Source organism: Oncorhynchus mykiss, chromosome 28 (genome assembly GCF_057628025.1).
Source record: "Oncorhynchus mykiss isolate SJ-2025 chromosome 28, ASM5762802v1, whole genome shotgun sequence".
NCBI classification, from domain to species: domain Eukaryota; kingdom Metazoa; phylum Chordata; class Actinopteri; order Salmoniformes; family Salmonidae; genus Oncorhynchus; species Oncorhynchus mykiss.
In genome coordinates this window covers 3,620,796-3,643,154 of record NC_143049.1, presented here as the reverse complement: position 1 = coordinate 3,643,154, position 22,359 = coordinate 3,620,796, and the positions used below count along the sequence as shown (strand labels likewise).

Genomic DNA, 22,359 nt, shown 5'->3' with positions numbered 1-22,359 from the left:
AAAGTTAGAAGCTGATATGAATGTTAATACTATATGAGAGTGCTGCAGGAGGTGCAGGCACTGCTGTGGACGGGACGTTGTTGGGCTGGATCAGGGAATTGGTTTGGGGTAGCGTGCGGATTGGGGTAACCTGGGTGTCAGGTTTAGCTGTGTAACACCCTAAAAACTGTCAAATAGGAGACTGGAGGGACTGAAAGGGGAAACATGGAACGGTAAGGTGGGAGATGGCAGGAGAGGAGAGGAAAGGAAAAGGAATGGTAAGGAGAGGACAGAAAATAACAGGGGAGGAGAGGAGAGGAAAATAAAAGGAGATGGAAGGGTATGGATAGAGGGGTGCTCATGTCTATCATATCATATTACAAATGGACCAACTCAAGACCCAGAGACATCTGACCCTGAACGGTAGTAGAGACATACAGGTACTTCAAAAGAGGAGGTTAAGTTCAACTGAGCACACAGGAGGAAATAAAATACAATTGTATTGGCCACATGCCCATGGTTAGCAGATGTTATTGCGAATGTAGTGAAATGCTTATGCATCTAGATCCGACAGTGCAGCAGTATCTAACAATTTCACAACAAAACCTAATACACACAATCTAGTAAAGGAATGGGATAAGAATTATTAAGTATAAAATATATGGATTAGCAGTGGCAGAGCAGCTAAGATGCAATAGATAGGAAATAATAGATAGTGAAGGATGCAATATCCATTATATACTGTATATATGAGATGAGTAATGCGAGATATGTAAACATTCTTAAGTGGCATTATTAAGTGGCTAGTGTTACATTTATTAAAGTGGCCAATGGTATCAAGTCTGTAGGTAGGCAGCCACCTCTCTGTGCTAGTGGTGGCTGTTTAACAATCTGATGGCCTTGAGATAGAAGCTGTTTTTCAATCTCTCGGTCCCAGCTTTGACGCACCTGTACTGACTTTGCCTTCTGGATGGAAGCAGGGTGAACAGGCAATGGTTCGGATGGTGCCTTGCGAAAGTATTCGGCCCCCTTGAACTTTGCGAACTTTTGCCACATTTCAGGCTTCAAACATAAAGATATAAAACTGTATTTTTTTGTGAAGAATCAACAACAAGTGGGACACAATCATGAAGTGGAACGACATTTATTGGATATTTCAAACTTCTTTAACAAATCAAAAACTGAAAAATTGGGCGTGCAAAATTATTCAGCCCCTTTACTTTCAGTGCAGCAAACTCTCTCCAGAAGTTCAGTGAGGATCTCTGAATGATCCAATGTTGACCTAAATGACTAATGATGGTAAATACAATCCACCTGTGTGTAATCAAGTCTCTGTATAAATGCACCTGCACTGTGATAGTCTCAGAGGTCCGTTAAAAGCGCAGAGAGCATCATGAAGAACAAGGAACACACCAGGCAGGTCCGAGATACTGTTGTGAAGAAGTTTAAAGCCGGATTTGGATACAAAAAGATTTCCCAAGCTTTAAACATCCCAAGGAGCACTGTGCAAGCGATAATATTGAAATGGAAGGAGTATCAGACCACTGCAAATCTACCAAGACCTGGCCGTCCCTCTAAACTTTCAGCTCATACAAGGAGAAGACTGATCAGAGATGCAGCCAAGAGGCCCATGATCACTCTGGATGAACTGCAGAGATCTACAGCTGAGGTGGGAGACTCTGTCCATAGGACAACAATCAGTCGTATATTGCACAAATCTGGCCTTTATGGAAGAGTGGCAAGAAGAAAGCCATTTCTTAAAGATATCCATAAAAAGTGTTGTTTAAAGTTTGCCACAAGCCACCTGGGAGACACACCAAACATGTGGAAGAAGGTGCTCTGGTCAGATGAAACCAAAATTGAACTTTTTGGCAACAATGCAAAACGTTATGTTTGGCGTAAAAGCAACACAGCTGAACACACCATCCCCACTGTCAAACATGGTGGTGGCAGCATCATGGTTTGGGCCTGCTTTTCTTCAGCAGGGACAGGGAAGATGGTTAAAATTGATGGGAAGATGGATGGAGCCAAATACAGGACCATTCTGGAAGAAAACCTGATGGAGACTGCGAAAGACCTGAGACTGGGACGGAGATTTGTCTTCCAACAAGACAATGATCCAAAACATAAAGCAAAATCTACAATGGAATGGTTCAAAAATAAACATATCCAGGTGTTAGAATGGCCAAGTCAATGTCCAGACCTGAATCCAATCGAGAATCTGTGGAAAGAACTGAAAACTGCTGTTCACAAATGGTCTCCATCCAACCTCACTGAGCTCGAGCTGTTTTGCAAGGAGGAATGGGAAAAAATGTCAGTCTCTCGATGTGCAAAACTGATAGAGACATACCCCAAGCGACTTACAGCTGTAATCGCAGCAAAAGGTGGCGCTACAAAGTATTAACTTAAGGGTGCTGAATAATTTTACACGCCCAATTTTTCAGTTTTGGATTTGTTAAAAAAGTTTGAAATATCCAATAAATGTCGTTCCACTTCATGATTGTGTCCCACTTGTTGTTGATTCTTCACAAAAAAATACAGTTTTATATCTTTATGTTTGAAGCCTGAAATGTGGCAAAAGGTCGCAAAGTTCAAAGGGGCCGAATACTTTCGCAAGGCACTGTATGTGTAGGGGGGCTAGGGTCAGTTTGTTATATCTGGAGTACTTCTCCTGTCCTATCCGGTGTCCTGTGTGAATTTAAGTATGCTCTCTCTAATTCTCTCTTTCTCTCTTTCTTTCTCTCTCTCGGAGGACCTGAGCCCTAGGACCATGCCTCAGGACTACCTGACGTGATGACTCCTTGCTGTCCCCAGTCCACTTGGCCGTGTTGCTGCTCCAGTTTCAACTGTTCTGCCTGTGATTATTATTATTTGACCATGCTGGTCATTTATGAACATTTGAACATCTTGACCATGTTCTGTTATAATCTCCACCCGGCACAGCTAGAAGAGGACTAACCATAGCCTGGTTCCTCTCTAGGTTTCTTCCTAGGTTTTGGCCTTTCTAGGGAGTTTTTCCTAGCCACCGTGCTTCTACACCTGCATTGCTTGCTGTTTGGGGTTTTAGGCTGGGTTTCTGTACAGCACTTTGAGATATCAGCTGATGTACGAAGGGCTATATAAATACATTTGATTTGATTTGATTTAGAGACGCAAACTCGGTCTCAACCTATAAGTCTTTACTGAAGACTCATCTCTTCAGTGGGACATATGATTGAGTGTAGTCTGGCCCAGGAGTGTGAAGGTGAACGGAAAGGCTCTGGAGCAACAAACCGCCCTTGCTGTCTCTGACTGGCCGGTTCCCCTCTTTCCACCGGGATTCTCTGTCTCTAACCCTATTACAGGGGCTGAGTCACTGGCTTACTGGTGCTCTTTCATGTCGTCCCTAGGAGGGGTGCGTCACTTGAGTGGGTTGAGTCTCTGATGTGATCTTTCTGTCTGGGTTGGCGCCCCCCTTTGGGTTGTGCCATGGCACCCCCCCTTGGATCTTTGCCGTGGCTACACTCGGCCTTGTGTCGGGATGGTAAGTTGGTGGTTGAAGATATCCCTCTAGTGGTGTGGGGGCTGTGCTTTGGCAAAGTGGGTGGGGATATATCCTTCCTGTTTGGCCCTGTCCGGGGGTATCATCGGATGGGGCCACAGTGTCTCCTGACCCCTCCTGTCTCAGCCTCCAGTATTTATGTTGCAGTAGTTTATGTGTCGGGGGGCTAGGGTCAGTTTGTTATATCTGGAGTACTTCTCCTGTCCTATCCGGTGTCCTGTGTGAATTTAAGTATGCTCTCTCTAATTCTCTCTTTCTCTCTTTCTTTCTCTCTCTCGGAGGACCTGAGCCCTAGGACCATGCCTCAGGACTACCTGACATGATGACTCCTTGCTGTCCCCAGTTCACCTGGCTGTGCTGCTGCTCCAGTTTCAACTGTTCTGCCTGTGATTATTATTATTTGACCATGCTGGTTATTTATGAACATTTGAACATCTTGGCCATGTTCTGTTATAATCTCCACCTGGCACAGCCAGAAGAGGACTGGCCACCCCGCATAGCCTGGTTCCTCTTTAGGTTTCTTCCTAGGTTTTGGCCTTTCTAGGGAGTTTGTCCTAGCCACCGTGCTTCTACACATGCATTGCTTGCTGTTTGGGGTTTTAGGCTGGGTTTCTGTACAGCACTTTGAGATATCAGCTGATGTACGAAGGGCTATATAAATACATTTGATTTGATTTTGATTTGAAGAGGCGCTGTTGCGCTTTCTTCACCACGCTGTCTGTGTGTGTGGACCATTTCAGTTTGTCGGTGATATGTACCCCGAGGAACTTAAAACTTTCCACCTTCTCCACTGCTGTCCCTTCGATGTGGATAGGGGGCTGCTCCCTTTGCTCTTTCCTGAAGTCCACGATCATCTCTTTTGTTTTGCTGACATTGAGTGAGAGGTTATTTTCCTGACACCACACACCGAGGGCCCTGTCCTCCTCCCTGTAGACTGTCTCAGCGTTGTTGGTGATCAAGCCTACTACTGTTGTGTCGTCTGCAAACTTGATGATTGAGTTGGGGGCGTGCATGGCCACGCAGTCGTGAGGGAACAGGGAGTACAGGAGGGGGCTGAGAACACACCCTTGTGGGGCCCCAGTGTTGAGATTCAGCGGAGTGGAGATGTTGTTTCCTACCTTCACCACCTGGGGGCGCCCGTCAGGAAGTCCAGGACCCAGTTGCACAGGGCAGGGTCGAGACCCAGGGTCTCAAGCTTAATGATGAGTTTGGAGGGTACTATGGTGTTGAGCTGTAGTCAATGAACAGCATTCTTGCAGCAATCATTCACAAGAGGGAGAAGAGAAAATAAAAAGTGATGTGGATATGAAAAGGAGGGGATTATAGAGGTGAACTGGGGCATGGAGTGATGTGGAGGATAAGACATAAGGAGGAGGAGGAGAGGAAATTAGCCACTTTACCTTCAATTATGTGCTTTCTGTTGAGTCCTCTCTCTGTCTCCGCTCTGGAAAAGAACACAGAAGTAAATATACACAGAAAAGTATACACAAAAGGGCACACACCAGTGCATGCACACACACACACACACACACACACACACACACACACACACACACACACACACACACACACACACACACACACACACACACACACACACACACACACACACACACAGAGAGAGAGACACACAGACACACAGATTTACAGTGACTAGAGCATTGAACTTGTCCCACAAGCCTCTAATGAGCTGTCTACAAATCGATGAATAGACAAGAGACACAACAGGCCCTGGGAAGTGTCGGTAGCGACAAAACAAAGTTTATGGTCTGTCAGCACTGAAAATGCTATTCTCATAGTGGATGTCTGAGTCAATGAGAAACCGTCAGCAACATCATCCTCATCTACCCAGCCCTCCCCCATTACTATCCATCTTCTCTCTTTCTTCAGTCCTTTCTTTGTCTTTCTCTCCTTATTTGTTTCTCCATGCCCACCCCCCTCTATTTTTATAATATATGCCAGTTAACAGACACTTTCAGGCAAAGCAACTTACAATACCGCTTGAATACATTTTACACATGGGTGGCCCCAGCAGGACTCAAACCCACAACCTGGTGGTGACATGCTCTACTGACATGCTCTACTGACAGAGCCACACAGACTCTCTTTCTTGCTCTGAGAGTTGGGGACTGATATTCCAGGCACACAGAGAACTGTAGCGTGGGGCTGAGTCATCCTGGATCTCTGGCTGTGTTATTCTCTGTTATGTTATCGGCTCCCCCAGCTGTGTGTGCAAGTCTGTTCAGAGATGCAGAGAGCCTTGTCAGGCCCCAAACAGACTGCCAGGCTGGTTGTTAATCATCTCTCTCTCTCTCTCTCTCTCTCTCTCTCTCTCTCTCTCTCGCTGTGCGCTACTTTTGGCCCGAGTATGTGCACATATCTTAGACACCCTCCTTCATCATAGTGCAAATCCAGCCTTTTGTGGCTCTAGTGCACTGTAAAGGGAAGAGAGTTTTAGTTGAGATTTAACCTGCAGACACGGCAGAGTCAGTAGCAGGAACGACTCCGACCTGACCAATTATCTAGATCCTCATTAGGAACCTCAAATAGACAGGATATGTCTAATAAAGAGAAGATGAACAGGTTAGAGCTCACTGATGGATGATCCTGTTCAACTTCTGTCAAGACAGAACTCAGACAGAACTCAGACAGAACTCAGACAGATCTCAGACAGAACTCAGACAGAACTCAGACAGAACTCAGACAGATCTCAGACAGAACTCAGACAGAATTCAGACAGTATACGGTATAGGAGAGCCTCAGTACAGACCGTTCAAAGATCTATCCTACTTCACGCACCTCAGAATCACATTGCCGTGGTGCTCAGAATGTCTGAGGAGGAACATACTTACTTTCCTCCCCAGTAGAGCTTGGTGGTGATCACCAGACTCGACCTCCTACATGAAGACAAAGGGAGAGAGATCAGCCAGACAAACAGAGGGAAAGACATGGACATCCTTATCCTGATGAATATAGCCTTATGTAATGTCTTAATACTGTAGGGGAGTCAACAATATGGATCCTTCAGCTTTTTATACATGGTATTCAAGTATGAAGAAAAGTATTCTGGGACAGGTTCTCTGAACTTTGATAGGATACAGTGTATCTACTCAAAGTAAAGTCAAATCCCCATTGCTTGGCTGTTTAATGTTTCAATCGGAGGCAGTGAACCGACATGAACTGAAGAACTGGAGACTGAAGACGTTATGATTGGAAATGTACATTGGAAAAATGAAGCAGCAAAGATGTATGAGATCAGTATGTGCTGATAGCTGAGGCCTGACCACCTACCAGCCTTTGCATAGCCAAGAACACATAACTTTCCTCTGATTGCCATGGTTACTGCTGCAGACCTATTTAGCAGATGGGTGGATGAGTTATATTGGTGATGGAATTGAGATAAATCTGTGGTTTGATTAATGGTAGACTAACGGTAGATTAACGTTTGTTAGCTGGCCCCGTCTCCCTCCCTCCCTCTCTCTCTCTCTCTCTCTCTCTCTCTCTCTCTCTCTCTCTCTCTCTCTCTCTCTCTCTCTCTCTCTCTCTCTCTCTCTCTCTCTCTCTCTCTCTCTCTCTCACACACACACTCACACACACACACACACAGACAGACAGACAGTCAGATACACACAGTTTAAAGATGATACATACCTCCAGCACTTTTTCTTGATGATGTTCCCCAGGATTATCTCGGCTCTGTAATAAAGCAAGGAGATTAACTCTAAGGGCGTGTTTGTGTGTGTGTGTGTGTGTGTGTGTGTGTGTGTGTGTGTGTGTGTGCGTGCGTGCGTGCGTGTGTGTGTCTACATGGTAGTAGCTGAGACAGACAGACAATACAGTTGTCATTTAATTAGCCTGTTTGTCAGCGGTGCCGGTGAATAAACAAAAGGCCAAGACCAAATGGTGCACAGAAAGCTGCAAAAGAAGCTTTTTCTGATCAAGCGCGTGCCAAATTACGGGACCACATCAGCAAACCTACCACATCATCCTCGACTGACGAAACACCATCGCAAGTGGAAGCTAGTAGTCATACTTATGCATCAGCTAGCACTAGCAACCTCCCAGTCCCGGGCAGAGAACTCACTGCCTGGGCCCGACAATGACAGTGGCCTTGCTCCACCTCTACTTCCTCCCCTGGAGAATAGTGACTAGTGAAGACCTCCTTCTCCTCTTCCTCTCCCAGAAAAGCAAGCTGATGACTGCCAGAGACCCAGCAGCTAGTGGACTGGTTTTACGCAGCACAGACTTTATTTCAAAGTTGTGCGAGAGCAGAAGTCGGCTAAGGTAGGCTTTTGGCCTACAGGACAGTTCTATAGTCCCAAAAATATTTTGGTTACTGATTAGTATGCTGTTGCATTGACAATTTGTTTTACAATCTGCAATGTTTGAATTTTCCCCTTTAATTACTGAACAAGTAAGTACTGTGCATTATTGCCGCAGGCCAGCATTCTGAATAGCAGCATAGCGACACCGTCGGGAAACATAAACATTAGGCTTAACATGAGGAAATGGCGACCAAATACAAATAAACATGTATCCATTAAAGGAAATCTATAGGCTACTACAAGCACTAGCACCTGACTGGCACAGCGGTCTAAGAAACTGCATCTTAGTGCTAGAGGCGTCCCTATAGACACTGGTTTGATTCCAGGCTGTATCACAACCAGCTGTGATTGAGAGTCCCATAGGGTAGCGCACAATTGGTCCAGCATCGTCCGGGTGAGGGTTTGAAAAATAAGAATTTGTTCTTAACCAACTTGCCTAGTTAAATAAATAAAAACATCATCTGATAGGCAGCCGCATAGATCTCGAAATTTCAGAACCATGGACAGCGATTGTCTGTTCTTTGTGAGTGGCTGACGGGGAAACTGTGCTACGCTAGTGGTGCTACACATTGGTAGGTGACTTTACAATGTCAAGTGCTTGAGCATTGATAAAGCGTTCCAATCTGTTGCTAAATCCAACCAACCCAGAACGCTGCGTTTAGAAGTCATTCGGGAACATAGCACGTTTAATACTGTATAACAGGAACTACTATTAGAACTTGATCAAATGAACCATTCCGCATTATCAATGCTCTCCATATACACTGTATGCATCCTGTACTACGTTCAATCATGTGTGCATGGAATTATAAATGTACTAGTGTGGGTGCCAGCTTGTTTCAGACTTAGCTGAATTCTCGTTGTCTTGGCAAGGCAACTATGTTGAATACATAAACAGTCTGGCATGCACCCACGCTGTAAACCTACTTGCTTTAGAACTAATCCCATTCCATATGGTTGATTCACACCACTGTCAGCTTGGCTGACCCCTACACTGCTTTGCTTTATCTTGGCCAGGTCCCAGTTGTAAATGAGAACTTGTTCTCAACTTGCCTACCTGGTTGAATAAAGGTGAAATAAAAAAATAAAAATAAAATAGCCATTCCTGTCCTCTGGTTTCAGGTAGGTAGGTAATAGGTATTCAGATCACACTCACTTCCCCCCAGCGTAAACTTCGGCTGTGTCGAAGAGATTGACCCCGTTCTCGTAGGCGATGGTCATCAGCTGCTCAGCCACCTGAGAAACACAAGAGGCTTTATCAACCCAGGAGAGAACAGAGAGCTGGCAGCTGAGAGGCATTCGGCAGAGACAAAACAAGAGAAAAGATTTTTGAAACTCAAAATGAAACTGAGCAGTTCTCTGTAGCTCAGTTGGTAGAGCAAGGGCACTTGCAACGCCAGAATAACGGGTTTGATTCCTGTATGAACACACATGACTGTAAATCTATTCAGATCAAATCATCTGCTAAATAGCATATATTGTACTGGGTAGAATTTAGCAAAAACAAATGAGAGAAATACATTTTGGTTGGGATTTGTGCCATGCCAACGTTAACATGTGGAAACAGTGACAGGGAAACTAAGGGAAACTAAACCAAAGCATGGATTGTTGTCAAACCAACGTGTCATTTGGGTGAACAATCCCTTTTTGTACTATTTCAATGTTTTAGTAGCTAAATGAATGTTGTCTTGTTATCTAGTTTGTGGGATCTCCCTGTTACTATACATAAAATACACAATATCAACACCCTGTAATTTCCCCACAACACTTTGTCAACATCATTCTACTTTTTGTACCTGCAGGCCACTTTCACAAGGACAATGCAGTCTACCCGTATCAGCGTCTCCAGTAGACAAATGTCACAGTTCAATGCCCTCACTCCACCAGTGTGTGTGTGTGTGTGTGTGTGTGTGTGTGTGTGTGTGTGTGTGTGTGTGTGTTTGTGTGTGTGTGTGTGTGTGTGTGTGTGTGTGTGTGTGTGTGTGTGTGTGTGTGTGTGTGTGTGTGTGCTTGGCATGCACGTGCATGCGTGTGTCATGTATGTAAATGTGTGTGTGTGTGTTTGTTCAACTGTGTGTGAACTGTCTTCATGTCCTTCTCTCTGTCCACGTGTGAGCCAGAAATCCTCTGGGGTTTTGGCCCATGGATCTGAGAGGCATCAGGGTGAGGGAGTGATAAGGCAGAGGAGGTCTTGGTGCTAACAGGAGCTGACTGGGAATGAGATCTGTTTTGGGATGACCACACTAACCAGGGGTCCGGGATAGCTCAGTTGGTTGAAATGCTGCGCTGGTAACACCAGTGTTGTGGGTGCAATTCCTTAACGGTCTCATGCATAGGTTGTAATTTGAATCCTGACTTACCTCATCTGAAATCTGACCTCCAAACGTTACCCAAGTACCTAGGAAAAATACATGTCAAAGTCATAATTCTGGAACAAAAAAAGCCATTTGTGCAAAATGGAACATTCTAATCTATACTTTAAACCCCTATATGTTGATAGTGATAGAAAGTGTCACCACAAGTCACCCAAAATGGAACATTCTAATCTTAACTTTAAACCCCTATTTGTTGATAGTGATAGAAAGTGTCACCACAAGTCACCCAATTGCTAACTTTGGACACAGAAATATGACTAACACTCTCAAATCCAACATCTAACAAAACATGTGAAAGGTCAGAGGGCACAGTAGGATAAGTTCTGGCAGGTTCAGTACTCCTCCTCTTGTTTCTCTCCCTGTCACAACCCTGGCCTCGACTATACTTACCCATGATTTACCACTGCTAAACCCACCCTGGGTGGAGCTGCGTGTGTGTGTGTGTACGTGTGAGTCCTTTCATGTGTGTGTGTGTTATGATGCTAACTTTGCTCCCGGTCTTTGCATGGTAAAGCTACAGCCCCTCTGTCCTTGTCAGAATTGCCTAGCATCACCCTAAAATAATTCAGTTACTGTGTGTTTACTGTTTGTTGACTTCTCCCTTTACCCTCAATTACCCCCTCAGTGTTTCAGCTGGGTCATTAGAGTTGCTGTACAAGGCAATAGGCGAGTATGACTTATTTGCCTTGCTCAAAAGCACAAGGATGACTTTATATTGTACTATTACTGCACACACACACACACACACACACACACACACACACACACACACACACACACACACACACACACACACACACGCACAGAAGACAAACACAAAGAGAGTGTTTATCTGTCGGGTTGCCTGATAACATCATGCGTATGCATCAATGGGGCCGGAAGCCGTGCTTGTTATGATTCTGAACGGACAAATAGCTAGCAACAATGACAAGAAGCTCCCATATGGGGAATCGTAGGTGGCTCGTTTAATTTTTTCTTGTTCTTGATACCATGTCTCGTTTTGAAGTGTTTTGACTAATTTCATGTCAATGTTAATATGGTTCAAATTTGGCAGCAAGCTAAACAACAACTGCAACAGTGTATTTGAGAGACAACATGTGCTCCTTTTTCTAAGCAAGCTCCGTCTGTTTTGCCCCGTAGTTGTGCACTAGTCGATTCTGTTGCTAAACAACCAATCCGTGTATGGTATAGTTGCTTAAGTATTCATAAGGCAGATTAATTAAATCAATCCTATCAAAGTTTACCCCCTGGAGTGCATTAGATATGGGTGATAATTGAGCAGCTTGTTTTCTGAAACCAGGAGCACTGATTAAATATTAACAAGAATAAGATTAAATTACTGTAAATAGCTGCACACTGTCCCTCCACACTCAGAGTATAGAAGATGCAAAACTTTGCCTCTCTGTATCTATGTCACTGGCACACACACACACACACACACACACACACACACACACACACACACACACACACACACACACACACACACACACACACACGCACACACACACACACACACACACACACACACACACACACACACACACACACACACACACACATAGGACATAATGTGTAACAGAGGTTACACATGGATGCTAATCAAATCATTAGCGATTTGTCACTAATGCTAATTAAACATACTCACCGAGGCCCAAACAGGAAACACGCAGGCCTGATTTCCCCAGGTTGCTGTGGAAAACACATCCCATAATGTTATTGAGATGAAGAAAACTAGTGTTGCGTGTTCATGATACTAGAAACACACACACACACATACACACACATCCTCTTGCCTCTTGACAATCTAACAAAGGCATGCTATTAGATGGGATGTAAACACATGAGACATGTACACAATTCACTGGCAGCCATTTGCTCCGTTTTGCGCCAAACAATTGAAAAGGAACAGAAAATCAATTGTGGTCGCTGCGCGGAGCGTTTAATCATGGTCACTGTGACCTTTATTGACCTCCTCATATTTGATCAGGGAGAATCATTGGAACACGGGGTCACCTCTGTCGCTGGTCCAATCGTTGAATCAGAACTGAGAAATTACTGGGAGAAGAGAGTTGATTTAGCCCATCTATCACACACTTCACTCTCACATTGGATTTTCTCTGGCCCTGAAGCATTGTGATTTCTCTGGCCCTTGAGTGCTATATGGGCTGATTGGACTTGTTTCATTACTTCATACTGTACCTCTGTGGGGTTTGAAATTATATGTGTGATTTTGTACAAAACAATAACTATTTTTTGTTGTTTAGTAAGCCATCAATCTTTTTTCAGTCTATTATGGGTTTTTTTCTAAATCAGACTCTTAAAGAAATACACACAGATATTTGTATTTATTTCACCTTAATTTAACTAGGAAAGTCAGTTAAAAACAATTTCTTATTTTACAATAGGGTTCTACACCCAGCAAACATTCCCGTAACCCAGACAATGCTGTGCCAATTGTACGCCGCCCAGGATCGAACCAGGGTCTGTAGTGACGCCTTGAGCACTGAGATGCAGTGCCTTAGACTGCTGCGCCACTCGGGAGCTCTTACTCACATACAGTATACACACATGCACGCACGCACGCTCACATGCACACAATTTCGCACACACAACAGAGATAACAGACAATTCTACCCTAAAACATTACATTGTTATTGTCTGCCTCAGGAACACAACACGACTATCTGTAGCATCTCCCACCATCACCACTGCAGTGCTATTTTATCACTCTAATACGACTGCAATCGCAAACACTTTCACATTTATCTCTCTCTCTCTCTCTCTACCTACCCACCCCCCCTCCCACCCCCCCTCCCTCCCTCCCTCCCTCCCTTTCTCTCGCCCCCTCACCTCCTCTCTCTCGCCTCGCCCCCCCCCCCCCCCCCCCCCCCCTATCTCTCGCTCTCTTTCTTGCTGTCCCACTGACCATTAACTCTCTCACAGTATGCCTCTGATCTATGGCTCTCTTCTAAAGCCTAATTTATTCCAAGCTAATTCTCAATTTCCTCCTAGCTGATCCACGCTAATACAAAAAGAGAGGGAGCGAGAGAGAGAGATAGAGTTCCTCTCATGGAGTAGGAGAAAATAAGCAACGACTGGAGAAAAACCCAAGGCCATTGATTTTCACTCATGCACGCTAGCATGAATGTGCACGCACGCACACAAACACACTCATGCACGCTAGCATGAATGTGCACGCACACACACAAACACACTCATGCACGCTAGCATGAATGTGCACGCACGCACACAAACACACTCATGCACGCTAGCATGAATATGCACGCACGCACACACCCCATTACTCACTGTAATGCAGGACTAAACGTCCTTACATATTCCTGAATCAGAGAAAACAGCAACGTCAATCTCTAAGAAATATGCCGCTGCTCTCAGGCAAAGAGACGTTTTCACTGACTCCATTCTCCATTAAGACTACCAACACCATTAATGACACTGTTAACGGCTAAGCAAACAACTAATGGGCCTTACAGGGCGAGACATGGCCATTTGAATCGAACCCCATGTTATCAATCATCACTTCAGACCAATACAATTAGGCATGTACAACATAAGGCTAAATCACCCTCAACCACTGGCAAAACTGTGATGTCATGCCTTAGACCATTGCGCCACTCGGGAGGCCCCCAAGCCGCGCTTCTTAACACCCACTCGCTTAACCAGCTGCACCAATTTGTCGGAGGGAACACCGTTCAACTGCTGACTGAAATCAGCTTGCAGGCGCCCAGCCCGCCACAAGGAGTCACTAGAGTGCGATGAGCCAAGTAAAGTCTCCCCCGGCCAAACTCTCCCCTAACCCGGACGACGCTGAGCCAATTGTGTGCCGCCCTATGGAACCCCAGGCTGTAGTGACGCCGCAACACTGTGATGCAGTGCCTTAGACTGCTGTGCCACTAGGGAAGCTTCTAATACACATTCAAAGATCACTTCTTTCTAATAAATCCTGCAGAGTGATAAGTGCACCTGGGATCACATCTGAAAGTGTTCTAGATTACCCTGCAGAGCTCTTCCCGTAGACCGAGAGATATGTGCATCGTTTGGGAAGGTAGCTATAATCTCTAATGGCTGACCTCAGGCAAGGTGTCTCTCGTTAGGGAAGCAGCATATGTAGCGAGGGGGTGGGGGTGATGATTCCAGAGATTAGACTTTACTCAAGTCTAGAAGTGGAGGGAGAGGAGTGGGAAGATTTAACCTTGAGAGTTGTAATGTGTGCATGTGTGTTTGTTTGTTTGTATGTGGGTGTGCATGCTTGCGTGCTTGTCTGCTTGCCTGTGTGTGTGTTTATTTTGCAGAAGACATTTGTTCTAGACTAGGCCATTTACATAGTAGAACACATTCAGTACAGTCAACATGCAAAACATATAGTACATTAAACACAGTTTCTTATGCATGGGGGATGCCTAAATGTGAAAAAGCCTTAAAGTGAAATGTCAAATGAGCCACATGAAGACACCCCAATCATACAAACCGTCCTGTCACGCCACATAAACATCTCCTGCTACGTCGCTATAGCTACTCGCTAGCGCTATTTTTATCCCATATTCCCACATCCTCTGTTTAAATAGATGATCAAATTAGCATCTAGTGAGACTTATTAAATCACACCCTGAAAATAGTGGAATAGTCACCACTTACACTCCAGGAGAGATGTAATGAATCCCTGAGAAGCCGTTTCATAGCTATCTCATCAAACTTAGACTATGGAAAATAACTTTGAGGGAAAGTTGGGATATTAGGGGCTGCCAGAGAAAAGCTTTGAAGCAGAGAGAGGAAATTATAAACTAAGCCGGCAGCCGTTGCTCAGGGATAGCCTGAAATTGTCCTTGACTGACACTTGGTGGACCGAGAAAAGAGGGTGAGGAAGAATAGTGAGAGAGAGACAGAGGGGAGGGAGACAGACAAGTAGATGGAGGAAGGAATTGGTACAGAGGGAATTGGAGTGATAGGGGATGAGAGCGAGAATGAGAGAGCGAGAGAGAGAGAGAGAGGGAGGGAGGGAGAATGAGAGGGAACGAGAAAGAGAAAGGGAAAGGGAAAAAGAGAGAGAGAGAGTCCAACATGTAGATAGTCACAGAGGGGAGAATCTAAAAATCAAAAAGTCTATGCAGATCAAACACACTTCGCTAAATGACACAGAATGAGAAATGTGAAATGACAGCTGGTCCCCCACAGGGTTCAGTCAGTGTGTGTGTGTGTGTGTGTGTGTGTGTGTGTGTGTGTGCGCGCGCGCGCACATGAGTGCGTGTGTGCGTGCGTGCGTGTGTGCATGCTTTCGTTAGTGCATGTGAAATGTGAAATGACAGCTGGTTCCCCACAGGGCTCAGTGTGTGTGTGTGTGTGTCTGTCTGTGTGCGTGCGTGTGTGTGTGTGTGCGTGCATACCATGTGTGTGTGAGTAAATGATCTGTGCATGTTATGGGGCCCAATTAAACTTTAATACTGGACCCCTGGAATTGACTGGACATCAAAGGTACTGAATGGGGAGGGAGATGGGTCACATACCCAGCACAGCCACTTTGGAACTTGTGTATGGAAAATTCAACATCTCGAGTCTTCCCTGGTCACTAATTACATCGGTGGGCAATTTACTGTATTATAGAGCTAGTGTTTAATAGGTTTTAGGTTAGGTTTGCTGAAGACATACAGTTGAAGTCGGAAGTTTACATACACCTTAGCCAAAAAACTTTTATTTTATTCTAGTAAATTCTTATTTAATTCTAGTAAAAATTAACTGTCTAAGGCCAGTAAGGATCACCACTTTATTTTAAGAATGTGAAATGTCAGAATAATAGTAGAGAGAATGATTTATTTCAGCTTTCATTTATCACATTCCCAGTGAGTCAGAAGTTTACATACACTCAATTAGTATTTGGTAGCATTGCCTTTAAATTGTTTAACTTGGGTCAAACATTTCAGGTAGCCTTCCACAAGCTTCCCACAATAAATTGGGTGAATCTTGGCCCGTTTATTCTAACAGAGCTAGTGTAACTGAGTCAGGTTTGTAGGCCTCTTTTTAGGCCTTTTTCAGTTCTGCCCACAAATCTTCTATGGGATTGAGGTCAGGGCTTTGTGATGGCCACTCCAAAATCTTGACTATGTTTTCCTTAAACCATTTTGCCACAACATTGGAAGTATGCTTGGCGTCATTGTCCATTTGGAAGACCCATTTGCGACCAAGCTTTGACTTCCTGACTGATGTCTTGAGATGTTGCTTCAATATACCCACATCATTTTCCTGCCTCATGATGCCATCTATTTTGTGCACCAGTCCCTCCTGCAGCAAAGCACCCCCACAACATGATGCTGCCACCCCCCGTGCTTCACGGTTGGGATGGTGTTCTTTGGCTTGCAAGCCTCCCGCCTTTTCCTCCAAACATAACAATTTTCATTATGGCCAACAGTTCGATTTTTGTTTCATCAGATCAGAGGATTTTTCTCCAAAAAGTACGATCTTTGTTCCCATGTGTAGTTGCAAACTGTAGTCTGGCTTTTTTATGGTGGTTTTGGAGCAGTGGCTTTTTCCTTGCTGAGCGGCCTTTCAGGTTATGTCGATATAGGACTCATTTTACTGTGGATATAGATACTTTTGTACCTGTTTCCTCAAGCATCTTCACAAGGTCATTTGCTGGTGTTCTGGGATTGATTTGCACTTTTCACACCAAAATACGTTAATCTCTAGAAGACAGAATGCGCCTCCTTCCTGAGCGGTATGACGGCTGCATGGTCCCATGGTGTTTATACTTCCGTACTATTGTTTGTACAGATGAACGTGGTACCTTCAGGCATTTGGAGGTGGAGGTCTACAATTCTACAAGGTCTTGGCTGATTTCAGCAAAGAGGCACTGAGTTTGAAGGTAGGCCTTGAAATACATCCATGGGTACACCTCCAAGTGACTCAAATGATGTCAATTAGCCTATCAGAAGCTTCTAAAGCCATGACATTCTTTTCTGGAATTTTCTAAGCTGTTTAAAGGCACAGTCAATTTAGTGTATGTAAACTTCTGACCCACTGGAACTGTGAATTATAACTGAAATAATCTGTCAGTAAACAATTTTTGGAAAAATGTGTTTTGTCATGCACAAAGTAGATCTATAGTTTGTTAATTAACAAGACATTTGTGGAGTGGTTGAAAAATGAATGTAAACCTTCGACTTCAACTGTGCATACACTACCGATCAAAATATTTAGAACACCCACTCATTCAAGTTTTTTTTCCTCTATTTTCTACATTGTAGAATAATAGTGAAGACATCAAAACTATGAAATAGCACATATGGAATCATGTAGTAAGCAAAAAAGTGTTAAACACATCTAAATATATTGTATATTGCAGATTCTTCAAATAGCAACCTTTTGCCTTGATGAGAGCTTTTCACACTCTTGGCATTCTCTCAACCAACTTCACCTGGAATGCTTTTACAACAATCTTGAAGGAGTTCCCACATATGCTGAGCACTTGTTGGCTTCTTTTCCTTCACTCTGCGGTCCGACTCATCCCAAACCATCTCAATTTGGTTGAGGTCAGGGGATTGTGGAGGCCAGGTCATCTGATGCAGCACTCCATCACTCTCCTTCTTGGTAAAATAGCCCTTACACAGCCTGGGGGTGTGTTTGGTCATTGTCCTGTTGAAAAACAAATGATAGTCCCACTAAGCCCAAACCAGATGGGATGGCGTATCGCTGCAGAATGCTGTGGTAGCCATGCTGGTTAAGTGTGCCTTGAATTCTAAATGAATCACAGACAGTGTCACCAGCAAAGCACTCCCACACCATAATAACTTATCCTCCATGCTTTACGGTGGGGAAACACACATGTGGAGATAATCCGTTCACCCACACCGCATCTCATAGAGACACAGCGGTTGGTACCAAAATCTAAAATTTGAACTCCAGACCAAATTTCCACCGGTCTAATGTCCATTTTTCATGTTTCTTGGCCCAATCAAGTCTCTTTTTGTTATTGGTGTCCTTTAGTAGTAGTTTCGTTGCAGCAATTTGACCATGAAGGCCTGAATCACGCAGTCCCTTCTGAACAGTTAAGATTGAGATGTGTCTTTTAATTGATCTCCGTGAAGCATTTATTTGGGATGCAATTTCTAAGGCTGGTAAATCTAATGAATGTATCCTCTGCATCAGAGGTAAGGGTCTGGGTCTTCCATTCCTGTGGCGGTCCTCATGAGAGCCAGTTTCATCATAGAGCTTGATGTTTTTTGAAACTGCACTTGCAGAAACTTTCAAAGTTCTTGAAATTTTCCATGTTGACTGACTTTCATGTCTTAAAGTAATGATGGACCTGTTCTTGCCATAATAGGGACTTGGTCTTTTACCAAATCGGGCTATCTTCTGTAAAAAGTCACAACACAACTGATTGGTTCAAACGCATTAAGGAAAGAAGTTCCACAAATAAACTTTTAACAAGGCACTACTGTTAATTGAAATGCATTCCAAGTGACTACTTCATGAAGCTGGTTGAGAGAATGCCAAGAGTGTGCAAAGTTATCATCAAGACAAAGGGTAGCTACTTGTCTTCACTATTATTCACAACGTAGAAAATAGTACAAATAAAGAAAAGCCCTTGAATGAGTAGGTGTTCTAAAAATGTTTGTCCAGTAGTGTACATAGGTTTGTATAGTCTAATGCAGACAATTCTATGATGCATGATTTACTAACACTTTTAGATTATGGGAAACTTATGTCTCTGCCTCTAAGAAGTTAGTGGTCACACAATTCAGCAGTATTGCATTGCATTCTGTTTTTGGCCAATAGAGGCAGGCTATTTGGTTTATCTGTCTGTCGAATAAGAACTGAGCTGTCCATCCCTGGTACCCTGAAGTGTAGTGGCCTATCCAATACATCACCCTGGTGCTATTTACCAGTCAGAGTAGGGAACTGTACTAAATGGTGTAAGTAGTGGAATTCCTGTGATTAAAGGTTTATGAGAGCCTCTGATGTGAAATGGGAAAAGTGGCCAATAGTGATAAATCAGTACAGTAGGATATACAACCATACACAAACTGGTGCATGCACACACACACACAAACAGAGTACACAAGAGTCATAAACAGTAACGCACGAAACACAGACATACAAAAAGGCACACTCAAACTCACTCACACATACAGAGGGGAATCCAGGCATGGAATGATAAATGGCTCATTCTGGGGGAAAACGGCAGTATAAGGGGAAAACGCCAGTGTAAGGGTAAAACGCCAGTGTAATGGGAAAACGCCAGTATAAGGGGAAAACGCCAGTGTAAGGGGAAAACGCCAGTGTAAGGGGAAAATGCCAGTGTAAGGGGAAAACGCCAGTATAAGGGGGAAAACACCAGTGTAATGGGAAAACGCCGGTATAAGGGGAAAACGCCAGTGTAATGGGAAAACTCCAGTATAAGAGGAAAACGCTAGTATAAGGGGGAAATGCCAGTATAAGGGGGAAAATGCCAGTGTAAGGGGAAAATGCCAGTATAAGAGGAAAACGCTAGTATAAGGGGGAAATGCCAGTATAAGGGGCAAAATGCCAGTGTAAGGGGGAAATGCCAGTATAAGAGGAAAACGCTAGTATAAGGGGGAAATGCCAGTATAAGGGGTAAAATGCCAGTGTAATGGGAAAACGCCAGTATAAGAGGAAAACGCTAGTATAAGGGGGAAATGCCAGTATAAGGGGGAAAATGCCAGTGTAAGGGGAAAATGCCAGTATAAGGGGAAAATGCCAGTGTAAGGGGAAAATGCCAGTATAAGGGGAAAACGCTAGTATAAGGGGGAAATGCCAGTATAAGGGGAAAAAAACAGTGTAAGGGGGAAACGCCAGTGTAAGGGGAAAACGCCAGTATAAGAGGAAAACGCTAGTATAAGGGGAAAATGCCAGTATAAGGGGGAAAACGCCAGTGTAAGGGGAAAATGCCAGTATAAGGGCAAAAAAACAGTGTAAGGGGGAAATGCCAGTGTAAGAGGAAAACGCTAGTATAAGGGCAAAATGCCAGTATAAGGGCAACACACCAGTGTAAGGGCAAAAAGCCAGTGTAAGGGCAAAACACCAATGTAAGGGCAAAACGCCAGTATAAGGGCAAAATCCCAGTATAAGGGGGAAAACGCCAGTATAAGGGGGAAAACGCCAGTATAAGGGGAAAACGCCAGTATAAGGGGGAAAACTCCAGTATAAGGGCAAAATGACACTATAAGGGGGAAAACGCCAGTATAAGGGGGAAAACGCTAGTATAAGGGGGAAAACGCCAGTATAAGGGGGAAAACGCCAGTATAAGGGGAAAACGGCAGTATAAGGGCAAAACGCCAGTATAAGGGCAAAATGCCAGTATAAGGGCAAAATGCCAGTATAAGGGGAAAACGCTAGTATAAGGGGGAAAACGCCAGTATAAGGGGGAAACGCCAGTATAAGGGCAACATGCCAGTGTAAGGGGAAAACGCCAGTATAAGGGCAAAACGCCAGTATAAGGGTTAAACGCCAGTTAAGGGGAAAACGCCAGTTAAGGGCAAAATGCCAGTATAAGGGTAAAACGCCAGTTAAGGGGAAAACTCCAGTTAAGGGCAAAATGCCAGTATAAGGGCAAAATGCCAGTATAAGGGCAAAACGCCAGTATAAGGGGGAAAACGCCAGTATAAGGGCAAAACACCAGTGTAAGGGCAAGACAGCAATGTAAGGGCAAAACGCCAGTATAAGGGCAAAATGCCAGTGTAAAGGGAAAAACGACAGTGTAAGGGCAAAATGCCAGTGTAAAGGGCAAGACGCCAGTATAAGGGCAAAATGTCAGTATAAGGGCAAAATGCCAGTGTAAGGGCAAAACGCCAGTGTAAGGGCAAAACGCCAGTATAAGGGCAAGGTAGGAGGTTTGAGATAGGGTGTTGCAGACTGGAGTGAAGTAGGAGGTTTGAGATAGGGGGTTGCAGACTGGAGTGAAGTAGGAGGTTTGAGATAGGGGGTTGCAGACTGGAGTGAAGTAGAAGGTTTGAGATAAGGGGTTGCAGACGGGAGTGAAGTAGGAGGTTTGAGATAGGGGGTTGCAGACTGGAGTGAAGTAGGGGGATTGAGATAGGGGGTTGCAGACTGGAGTGAAGTATGAGGTTTGATATAGGGGGTTGCAGACTGGAGTGAAGTAGGAGGTTTGAGATAGGGTGTTGCAGACTGGAGTGAAGTAGGAGGTTTGAGATAGGGGGTTGCAGACTGGAGTGAAGTAGGAGGTTTGAGATAGGGTGTTGCAGACTGGAGTGAAGTAGGAGGTTTGAGATAGGGGGTTGCAGACTGGAGTGAAGTAGGAGGTTTGAGATAGGGGGTTGCAGACTGGAGTGAAGTAGGAGGTTTGAGATAGGGGGTTGCAGACTGGAGTGAGGTAGGGGGTTTGAGATAGGGGGTTGCAGACTGGAGTGAAGTATGAGGTTTGAGATAGGGGGTTGCAGACTGGAGTGAAGTAGGAGGTTTGAGATAGGGTGTTGCAGACTGGAGTGAAGTAGGATGTTTGAGATAGGGGGTTGCAGACTGGAGTGAAGTAGGAGGTTTGAGATAGGGGGTTGCAGACTGGAGTGAAGTAGGAAGTTTGAGATAGGGGGTTGCAGACTGGAGTGAAGTAGGAGATTTGAGATAGGGGGTTGCAGACGAGTGAAGTAGGAGGTTTGAGATGGGGGTTGCAGACAAGTGAAGTAGGAGGTTTGAGATAGGGGGTTGCAGACTGGAGTGAAGTAGGGGGTTTGAGATAGGGGGTTGCAGACTGGAGTGAAGTAGGGGGTTTGAGATAGGGGGTTGCAGACTGTAGTGAAGTATGAGGTTTGAGATAGGGGGTTGCAGACTGGAGTTCCAGTCATTGGCAGCAGACAACTGGAAGGAAAGGCGGCCAAAGGAGGTGTTGGCTTTGGGGAAGACCAGTGAAATATACTTGCTGGAGCGCGTGCTACGGGTGGGTGTTGATATTTACCTAGCATAGACCTAGCAGGGTCTTGTAGATGACCTGGAGCCAGTGGGTCTGGCAACGAATATGTAGCGAGGGCCAGCCAACTAGAGCATACAGATCGCAGTGGTGGGTGGTATATGGGGCTTTGGTGACAAAACGGTTGGCACTGTGATAGACTGCATCTAGTTTGCTAAGTAGAGTATTGGAAGCTATTTTGTA

At 44.6% G+C, this 22,359-nt stretch overlaps 1 protein-coding gene and 1 long non-coding RNA gene across 2 annotated transcripts in view; one reads left to right on the top strand and one right to left on the bottom strand.

Annotated features, from left to right (window-relative positions):
- Positions 1 to 22,359, top strand: part of LOC149970667 (uncharacterized) — a 271,764-nt gene that overhangs the window by 88,114 nt on the left and 161,291 nt on the right. The window lies entirely within an intron of this gene.
- The window catches only part of LOC110509193 (voltage-gated potassium channel subunit beta-1), a 68,925-nt gene that overhangs the window by 23,969 nt on the left and 22,597 nt on the right, over positions 1 to 22,359 (bottom strand). Inside the window, exons 2-7 of the mRNA XM_036966697.2 lie at positions 11,869 to 11,912; positions 10,206 to 10,243; positions 9,002 to 9,081; positions 7,172 to 7,216; positions 6,373 to 6,417; positions 4,921 to 4,964 (exon numbers count right to left, since the gene is read on the bottom strand). Coding sequence (XP_036822592.1) covers positions 4,921 to 4,964; positions 6,373 to 6,417; positions 7,172 to 7,216; positions 9,002 to 9,081; positions 10,206 to 10,243; positions 11,869 to 11,912 — 296 coding nt within the window. The remainder of the gene's footprint in view (positions 1 to 4,920; positions 4,965 to 6,372; positions 6,418 to 7,171; positions 7,217 to 9,001; positions 9,082 to 10,205; positions 10,244 to 11,868; positions 11,913 to 22,359) is intronic.